This window comes from Halyomorpha halys, unplaced genomic scaffold (assembly GCF_000696795.3).
Source record: "Halyomorpha halys isolate HHAL.00 unplaced genomic scaffold, Hhal_1.1 Scaffold80.1, whole genome shotgun sequence".
In the NCBI taxonomy this organism is placed as follows: domain Eukaryota; kingdom Metazoa; phylum Arthropoda; class Insecta; order Hemiptera; family Pentatomidae; genus Halyomorpha; species Halyomorpha halys.
Genome location: NW_027110435.1, coordinates 155,701 through 166,546, shown reverse-complemented (window position 1 = coordinate 166,546; position 10,846 = coordinate 155,701). Strand labels below are relative to the sequence as shown.

Genomic DNA, 10,846 nt, shown 5'->3' with positions numbered 1-10,846 from the left:
AAAAAAAAAAAAAAAAAAAAAAAGTATTACACGTGGAATTTCAGGAAATACGTTCCTGAATATACCAATGAAGGATCTGTTTAACTAAAACTTTTTCAAGAATCATAACTCGAAATCATTATTTCTTAATCGAAGATCGGAAGTGCCATCTAAGGGCGAACTACTCAAGGATATTGCACACTGGTGATCATAGTCGTTTTTTAGGAAGATATACCTAAGCTCAGGAAGATATTGCTTTTTTCGTTTGTTAGTAAAATCACGTCTGAGTAACCTAACACCCAAATCAGATGGAAGAAGTTAAAGAAGGATGATAGACAACAAGAGCAGAGGTGGGCAAAAATTAGCTATAGATGAAACTGATCAATGGTTCATTCATGAATACGATATTTATTTATCAATGGATCATTCATGAATAAGGATCGTATCCAAGGCAATTTTCGCTATTAGTTTCAACTATAGTTATTTTTGCCCATCTCTGAAGACTAGAAGACAAGAAAGATCAGAATAATCAGTTGTACAGATCTTCAAGACCTTCAAGTATCTACTCACCAATTTATCAAAAAAAATATAAATTGTGTTCTATATAATACTAAGTTTAAAAATAAATTATCTAAATTTAACAAACCATAATAAACTATAAGGATTTTCATGATATTGTGTTAAATGTAAAAAGTTTTAATGTGCTAAGTGTTATAAGTGTAGGGTTGTGTACACTCTCATTTAAAGTCCACGTTATATTATTACGTTATATGCAGAGGAGCTCCTAGTAGATTTTCTAGAAAATTTGTTTTGTAATGTTATCTTTACGATATTATAAAATTTTTATCTGCTTCGTCACTTCATCTTTCCTAACTTGTTCCTTGTTTTCTCACCTTTTTTTTTTAAATTACTTTGTCAAGGTGGTTGAGTAAAATTTGACTTCAATAGATAGTAATAGGTGCTCTTGACCAGAAGGTCTCGTTAATGCATACATGTGTAAGGTAGCTAATTAGGAAGTGATTAGAGAGGATGAGACTTACGGGTGTCAGCCGTAAGTTCTCTTAGGATGGTGCTCTCATCCTACACGGTACTATTCTTGTAGGTACGAAGAAAGAATCCAAGCCCGGAGGGTCCCAGCTGCCGGTTCTTATGAAAGGATGAAAGGTGTAGGAAGGAAGAGAGATCCAAAGAAGGCAGAGGAATAAAAGACACAGTACATTTCCACAAATATAGTACTACAATGTACTGATCCTTTATGTATACTACAATCCTCTGTCTCCTAAGGAAGTGTTTTACGTGAAGTGAGAATTCACACTCAGAACTTACAATTTTGGCATAGTCAAGTCTCTGGGCTGTTAAACGCCATCGAGAGGTACTATGTCTATGACGTTAGTTTTCAGTGGATCAGCATATTCTATTATTAATTCAAATACTACATTTATATATATATATTACGATGTCTTATATAGTTGTTACATGTTACAACTAAGGTGTTTACAATGAGTAGCACAAATATTAATATACGGCGTTTGCTTGTCGCCAGTAGTAGTTCCCATGTTTGTGGGTTGCGTCATGCCGGGCCATTGTGGTTTCGGTGGATATAATGGTTACAGTCTACACGCTCGTCTAGCGAACTACGAGTAATTAACCTACCCAAATGACAGTTGACAATGGTGTGGAACTCCGCTGCTTTCTTATGGGAAGTCATTCTCCATTTAGCAGACCTATTAACTCAACCGACTCTCAGCCATGTTAAATGTTACATTGTTTTAACTTGATAATATTTCTCGATTTAACACAACTTTTTCTATTTAATACAATTTAACATGATAAAATAAATATCATGAATACCCCTAATATTGTATCCCTCTAACCAGGTTCAATCAGGTTTTTTTATTGCAAGTTGTTAGGAATTAGAGGCTTTCTTCTATTTACATTGCTTAATTTATTTTATTCCATTAAAAATACTGTTCACAGCACTGATTTACAAGAAATAGCAATCCAATTAATTAATTCTGATAATATTCTTCAAGACGGGGATTGTCAGAATTAAACAGGATCTCTTGTTCGAGGTGTCTCTCCTTTTTAAACCCCTTTATTCAGTTAAACTGCTATCGATCGAATCTTCTTATTCAAATTTTAGCTAGAAAAGCTGATATCAACTTTGTTTCTTCTTGGAATTCAACAGTTTAAAAAATATGAAATATGAAAATATGAAGAAATGGAATGGGGTGCTCTCGCCTATTTCCGATTTCCCAGTCTGTATGAGCCTGTTTTATGAAACCCGTTTTCTCCTGTAGTTAATTATGATTTTTTTTTAATATTTCCTGTTTATCAATTTTTTATTACTTCTAACAATAATATATGGTTCATTCTTTTAAATAATTTATACCTTTCGAGGAAGTTTTTTTTTTTAAATTCGATATTAAACTATTATAATGGTGATAACACCTAGCTGATATCACAGATACTTGATTGTGCATTGATATATCGAGAATGATCAAAATCATTTTCGAGAAAATTAAAAAAGAAAATGTAATATCGATTACAAAAAGTGACTTCTGCTGAGTAGATTTTGATGAAAAGGTTGATGTTACATCCCAGAAATAACAAAAGATTATAACACTTATGAAGTATTAATTTATTGTACATTGACGTTCCGAGTTCAGTAAAAATTATTGTTACCGTTTTTGAGAAAAAAAAATCTAAAAAACAATCTAATTTATAAAGTTGTATTTCTTGTCAAACAATTCCGAAAAAAGGTGCAACGACATCCTACCCATATACCATCCTCAAATATGTAATTTCATTTTCGTAAGACATTAAGATTTTGAGCTAGGCGGAAACTCAGGAACAGAAAATGTTCAGCAATATTTCCAGCAATATATTATTTATATATTACATGATCGCAATATTTCCCATCACTGTATATTCCGTATACTTGTGTGTGAAAGTAAAAAGTTAATTTAAAAAAAAAATTATTGTTTGTAAAATCGTGCACTAAACGGAATAAAGTACTTTATTAGCAATTTTACGCTTTATTATTGTATTATTAGCAATCAAAATCAAATTTAAATTCCAAAAATATAATAATATAGGAAACAAAAAATACGAAAACTAGTAGTACAACATGAATATACGTTATAATTCATTAATTAATTATTTGTCTTTTTTTAAAATCATAGGTTCGACATAATCCATTTATTTCTGTACGTAATTATTTATTTATATACAACTGGATTATTCCACTTGAAAATAAAAAAAAAAATGATAAAAATTTCAAATTAATAAACACTATTGGTGAGGTTTCTCCGACTCTTCTGACGTGTTGAAGGTAAATTTCTATAACAATTACAGTTGTAAAATTGTGGGCATTCCAATGACGGATGTCTAAAACGTTATTAAAGTAATTTTCGATTTGTTTACTTTTACTTAAGTATAATTTAAATATCTTCAGTAATAAATAATATATATAATATGATAATTCACTGTGATATCCCAACCCATCCTTGTACTCTCTTAACACTTACGCAGATGTAAGTGATGTAACATGTTGTTTGTCAGTGAACAATGATCCAAGTTCATCATGATCCAAGGGATCAACAAATCAATTTCACCCTTCGTCATATACCTATGTCTTCCTGTACTACAGTAACCTCTAATACCATTTTCCTAATCGGTTTACTGTTGAAAGAGAAATTAACCATTCCCTTCATCGACCTCCTTACCATAATGATGACATGACTCCTTGTCCACCTTTTGGTATATCAGACCTACTTATTCTGGTAAACTGCTTAACTGTTTTTTTTTCCAACATACCTCCATGTTCTTAATGTCCATATCATTATTAAACAACTTATTACCTGACATCACAAAGGAACTTCCCTCAATCCTTACAACGTACTGCAACCCCTTTCCTTTTCAGATACCTTTTTCACTGATACTATACAGAAATCTCTACAATTCAGAAGCTTTACATGAAATTTCGTATCAAAGTTTTCTACTTTTTTGGAAACTTAAAGATTCAATACGTTTTTAATAACGCATCAAAGTAGTTTATCGTATTCCATTGTCTAATCCTGATTGTAATTCTTCCTACATGGCAAACCAAAAACCGATTTTCCACCTCCAAACTATCTGAACACGCCTCGACCCTCAACCATTCCTTTAACTTTAACAAAGCTTCTATCCTTTTTATAGAACTCGACCATAAAAAAACGTTTCATAGTATGTCAATGTAAATCTTGAACCAAATTGCGTTATTGTAATCTTATACATTTAATATAGTTTCTAATTTACATCTTCACCATGCCACCAGTTCTCATTATGTTTTTTTTAAATTTTAAATCCTATTGTGAAACTACAATAACAACTTGTATAATTGCTATAGCAAACACGCTAGAAACAACATACATCCTAATCATATAACACCTATCTTTTCTATATATTTGCCTCTGACAATATTCTAATAATTTTACGCCTACTCAAAGCCTTTCCGAATCTTCCGAAAAACGCTCAATAAAAATATGTACCAATTAAATTGAAATATTTATCAGAAATACTTAATAGTTATATATAAGAGATGTCATACTGTATCTAAACATTGTTTTGCAGATTTGCCTGAGATGATTACGCTGACTACATTCAGTAGAGACGATCTTCGAATAGAAACCATTCTATTTACTCAATGTGAAGCCAGTTGGGACCAGTCGTTGGAGCAAACATTTTCCGCTGTCAAGATAGGATTCCTCTACGTCTTACCTTTGCTCTTCATGTCAGTTGCCTACTTCCAGATCGTGAAGGTGCTCTGGTCATCTGACAACATTCCAGGACAATTAGCAGGTAGTGGAAGTGAGTTTACAAATATTTTTTTGGTCAAATAAAATTTTCTCAAATTCAATATATGTGTATGCATTTATAATAATATTTTTTATGATTTAAATTTAAAAACAAATTGCATATCTTACTCTAATTAGGATGCATATTAAATAAATTATCTCAACCAGTTCATATAGTACAAGAGCCGGGAAGAAAAAAAGGCAATTATCTCACCCCAATTTTTGATTACTTTAATGAAAACAATGTATAATTACAAGTCAAAATTGATGAGTCTGCCAAGTATAGGTAGTGGGAATGGTGGGAAAATGGTGGCTGTTTCAAAACCTTAAAAAAACATTAATTTTTCATTCGGAGCTCTATATCTTAAAAACTACCAACAACACTAGAAAATCTAAGAGAACATTATTTAAAGAAGAGTAAATTTGCTGAAATATTATCCCTAAAGGAGCTATTTACGTCCGATAGTTCTCGAGATATAGCTTTTTAAAAAGCAAAATTTCTTAAAAATCTTCTGAAAGATAATTAGTTAGCTAATTTATTTTGAGAAATCTATATCTCAACAACCATTCGACGTACGATGTCTATTAGCACTCAAATTAAAGCTAGTTTAATGGACTATAAATAAGTTTATGACCTTTACCATCGTAGGAATAGTAGTTTTCATGATATTTGCTACAATAAATTGATTTATTGTTGTTCGGACAATAAGTTTGATTTATGAAAAACTTCATTTCAAAAACCATTGGAGGTACTGATGTTTTCTAGCGTTCAAATTAAAGCTAGTTAAATTTACTACAAAATAGTTAATTATGTTTATCTTTATATCATATGACAAAATAAACTCACAACACAAAATGTTAATTTCTAGTTGGTCGTATAAAATGTTGGATTTTTAAAAAAAATATATCTCTAGATCCATAAGACGCACATATGTCTGCCAACACTCGAAATAAAGGAAATTTAACTTACTATAAAGTAGTTTATGACACTTATCTTCGTAGGGGTAGTAGTTTTTATGATATTCACATATGAATATAAATTTGGCAAATGAAAATTTGTCCGAACAACTATAAATCAATTTGTTTTAGCAAATTTCATGTAAACTATTACTCCTACGAAGATAAACATCATAAACTACTTTATATCTCAAACTACTGATCTCTGAATACGTCCCATACAACATTTTTAGGAAATGTTGCTTTTTAAAAAGCTATATCTCGAAAACTATTTAACGTAAATAACTCTATTTGGGCTCATATTTTAGCAAACTTGCTCTTCTTTAAATGATGTTCTCTTAGGTTTTCTTGTGTTGTTCTTACTTTTTGAGAAATAGAGCTCCGAATGAAAATTTGTTTTTTTTATCGCTTTGAAACAGCCGCCATTTTTTATTCCCCCTACCTGTACTTGGCAGACTCATGTATTTTGACTAGCAATTATACATAGTTTTCATTAAAGTAATCAAAAATTGGGATGAGATAACTGCCTTTGTTGTCCTTTTGGGCTCTTGTACTAATATACAGTACTCACACAGTGGTGAAGCACTGTGACCCAGGAAAAAATGTTGGATGATGGGGTGGTTAAGAGTGGTTTCCAAAAAATTTATAAATGCATTAATTTTTTTATTATATGCTATTCAATTTTCAATAAATCTAAATTATTCATTCAACTGTAATTTATAATCCATAAAAATTGAAACTTATTTAATATGTTTTTCTTAAAATGTATAAGCTTATTTGAACTAAAAATTCAAAAAGTAAATGTAATAAACTGTTATTATAACTTAAGAAATTTTTTTAATGAAACTACAAATTGGTAACATTTCAATTACATCTGCGTTAGAAAGTCCAAAGGCCATTTTCTTGTAGGATCATAAGGAATAGGAACGAAGTATGGAGGATAGAAAACAGGGTGCTTAGATGGTTAGGGAGTTTATTATGAGAGAATTGATATCTGGTTCGGGCTAGATCGGCCATATATGGAACATTAAGGTTTTTATGGATGATTTTATCTGTCCTAAAATGGCCGAATTTTTGCTTCTTCCTTTTATATTACATTATTATTATATAAGATTTTGAATTATGCTCATTACATGATTATATTTTTGAGGACTGGTGAATTTTTTTGGAAGTTTTGGCTTAGCCTCTTTATTGTATAAATATTTTCAGAAACTCATTCGTTAATTAATCATAGAATCTGTGAGTTACCATTATACGAGATTTTATAGAACAATTCTGAAATGTGATTGCATTATTTTGGTATCATCTTAAAAATGTTTAATACATATTTATTTAAAAATATCTAATATTTAAATATAATATTTGACAAAAAGGTGGACTATTCATTAAAAATACCTTAAAAAAATATTTTAAATTCCAAAACCCCATTACCGATACAATTCATCAAACTTACAAGATATATAAAATTCAATATTAAAGTTAGAATTTATATTAAACGAGATTTGTTCACAAAGGAAATAAATGTGTTTTTTAAATGATAGAAGGTAAAACCTTTTTCGATTATCTCACAACTAAGCTTTTAACTGTAAGAAACCTATTTGCACATCAATTCATTTTCACATGGTTAAAGTATATTTAAATATTAAAATTTTCTAAGAGGTTAAAGCGTATGATAATTCATAATTTTCATCTTCGCTTTCCTTTTCTGCATGGAGGTTTCCAAGAAGCGTTTACCTGATAAGTAGTGAAATTCGGGTTGCGATTGTAGCCGTGGGAGTTAAGGTGTCAACCGTTAACTGCCTCGTGACTAGGTTTACTGACCAACTTAAGATTAACTTAATTAAAAACTCAAATTAGGGAACAAGTTTGAAAAAGTAAAGTTATTACAACTTTGCGTGATAAAACACTTATGAACTTCAGACTTGCCTACTGAAAAAAATCGTTCTTTGGTCTCCAGAAAAATGCAAGGTTTTTAATAACAATTATATCTCGAATTTTGACTATTCATCCAATACATTGGATCAAGCTTATCTTATTATTTTATTTGTATGCCAGATCGGCCTGGTGGGCCTTATATGGTTGATATTACTTATATTATATATACAGCCTAAAAATCTAATTATTATCTTTTTATTGTAACTTCTGTGAACTTTTTCGACTCTTATTTAATTATTGTATAATGTACAATGAAATATAACTTGCATAGTGAGAAGATGCTATTTCTTAAAAACCGGCACATCTTGAAAATGGGTAGAGTAAAAAAAAAAAAGTACAGTACGTTTATTTAGTAAATTTAGTTCAAAGAGACAGACATATCAAATATACGAAAAATTAGCTGAATAGAATAAAGTTTGGCGTAATTATTTTTAGGCCCCCCCTAGTAGCTCAGATGTTTAGGCCTAGGTCTATCGTTTTGAGATCTGCGGGCGGTTCCTGTTCGAATTCGTTGACTTTTTTCATTAAGTGGTGGTCCCTCAAAATGAGAAACTTGATCCCCCACCATGATTAGAATAGGTTGGTCACCTGTAAATAACTAGACATGGCTATGGATTGCCTTAAAAAAAAATATATATATAATTTATATTATGTATCAAATTTATACATATATTTGTTATAATACATAGATTTTGTACTTCAAGGTGGCTTGTTAGGCCTAAACGTTGTGAAATCATTTATAAATTTGTAGTGAAGTATTTAAAGCTCATTTTGAATTAATTTAAAAAAGATAGAAAGACTTCCAACGTCCTGAAGTTTTTATTAATTAATTAATTAACCAAGTAATTATCAGCTATTAAAATGTCAACAATAATAACTGTGTATTTGTTTGGATAATGTCATATTATGTAGGTGCAAAAACGCTGCAATTGTACTCAAATCGTGAATAAATAACCGAACAATATTAACTCAATAAGAATCCGAAAGGGCAATAATTTAATCTGGAACCAATTTGATAAGAATTGTTAAAGTGCTGTCAAGTGAAGGTATCGGTCCCTGTAATTTCCTACCCTACTTCCGTTGTCGGACACTAAAACTTTTCTAAAGCTCAATTGAATTTTCCTCGAAAGGGAGCGAAACAAAAGATAATTTTCAATGAAAGGAGGTAAAAGAAGCAGGAAGCGGGGAAAATTCAGTTTAGCCTCTACAGGACAAAAGGAGGTCCTAATAGGTAATCTAACTTTGAGTGGAAGACAACCACCTATTCAAGTGCAAACTTTAATTCCGATGGAATTTTAAAAAAAAAATTGTGCAAATTAGGGATTGGCTTTTGAATATGAAGTGGATTGATAAAGATTGAGAATAAATGTTTTCATTTTCAGCTTGCAGGAGGGGTGGTACGTTCGCCAACGCCAGTGCCGAGGGACAGCTGCGATCTAGAAGAAAGGCTGCTAAGATGCTAGTCGCTGTCGTGATTATGTTTGCACTCTGCTATCTTCCAGTCCACCTCCTCAGCATCTTAAGGTCGTTCATTTATTATATATATATTTTTATTAATTATCAGATATTTCAAACTTTACTTTCAGTTGACTTATACTGTAATCCAGTGGTTCCCATAGTGGACACCGCGGCTCCCCGTGGCGCCGTCGAGCCGTCATAAGGGCGCCAAAAAATATTCAATTAAACAATTCGGGAATTTTCTTGGAATTTCCAAGCTATGGAAAATAAAAATTAATGCAGAGTGTATCAGTGATTGTTTTCCCTTATTGGACTAGTTTGTAACCTCCAATGAAATTAATTTGTCTCAAAAGTTTGAAAAGTACTTTGAAGCAGATGATGATAAACTTACATGTATTCCAGACCCATTTAGAGCCAAGGCTCCATCAGAATTTATTTCTTTAGAAGAGTCCAGTCCAGACAATCGCTTATTGATAATAACTATAAAGTAAAAATATGATAGATTATGGTACTATCTGGTTTTTGAATATGAGTAAAAGCAGAATATCTGCTGCTTAGTGGTAAAGTTCTACGAATATTAATTCCAAAAGTAAGTAAAAAGTAAATATCTCTCGAAAATTAACTTTGAACAATTAGGGTCCCCATATCCAATTTTATTCCGAGATTTGAGTGTGTTAGAACTCAAAGAGAAGTTGTGTAGTGAAAATCAAACCATCCATCCCATTAATAATTTTAATTATGTCAATCATCTATGGACGTTCCATAAATTGTTTTAAATTTAAAATACGTATTTAATTTATTTTTCGACTATCAGTTGAAATTAGATATTTTATATTATCCTAAGGAAAATAGTAAGTATCTGTTTTTAATTTTTCGCCGTTAAATGGGTAATCCACTCGTTTCTAACCTTGCTTCCTCTTCAATTCCTGGAAATCCTCCAAGGCGCCTGAAAAGAAGATGGCCTCGTGACCTTATATTGTGAACTGTTTTTTCTGAGTTCTACTACTGGGAAGTTTCTCTACATCCTGTATCATATCATTATGTCATTATGATCAAATTTACTGGTTGTATTTTTTTATACAGTTGTAAATATCAACAAATAAATAAAAAAAAAAATAAAAAATGGGTAATCACTTTTAAAAAAGAAAGTTTTCCAATTTTTCAAGAAATTCAAAAATTAAAAAAAAAATCTAATGTATGGATGGGCGCCGCGGAAAAAATCCGATTATTTTGGAAGCCGTAAACCGAAAAGATTGGTTAACCTCTGCTGTAATCAATTTGAACAACATACAAATTTAAATTTATTTCCTAAAACCATTCTGATAGGAATTTTCTATGTTTAATCTACTTCATTTCTGAAGTTTTCTGATTTATATTGTATTTTCACTTTTCTTTTTTTTTTTAATTTCCGAAACAAATATTATCTGATCCATTCCAGTGTTCTGCAATGTGCTAACGTTTTTGCCAGAATTTCTAGCCTTCATCCGGGCTAAGAACATAAAACAGAATGACAACCAACGAATAAAAGGATATATAGAATGGTTAAAGTAAAAGATTATAAAGAATGAAAATAAATAAAACGTGTACATAGGTAATTAAAAATGTAAATAAAATAATTAATGAAATAAAAACATAAAGTTATATAATGCAAAGAAACAAGGAAATATGAATATTTTAAT

General features: G+C 30.7%; 1 protein-coding gene across 2 annotated transcripts in view; it reads left to right on the top strand.

The window, feature by feature from the left end:
* LOC106692961 (orexin receptor type 2) overlaps positions 1 to 10,846 on the top strand; it is a 270,301-nt gene that overhangs the window by 212,257 nt on the left and 47,198 nt on the right. The window contains exons 3-4 of one of the 2 annotated variants that reach the window (XM_067048610.1): positions 4,594 to 4,821; positions 9,092 to 9,233. In XM_067048610.1, coding sequence (XP_066904711.1) covers positions 4,594 to 4,821; positions 9,092 to 9,233 — 370 coding nt within the window. Of the gene's footprint in view, positions 1 to 4,593; positions 4,831 to 9,091; positions 9,234 to 10,846 lie in introns of both variants that reach the window. The other variant, XM_067048609.1, reaches the window with a different exon arrangement.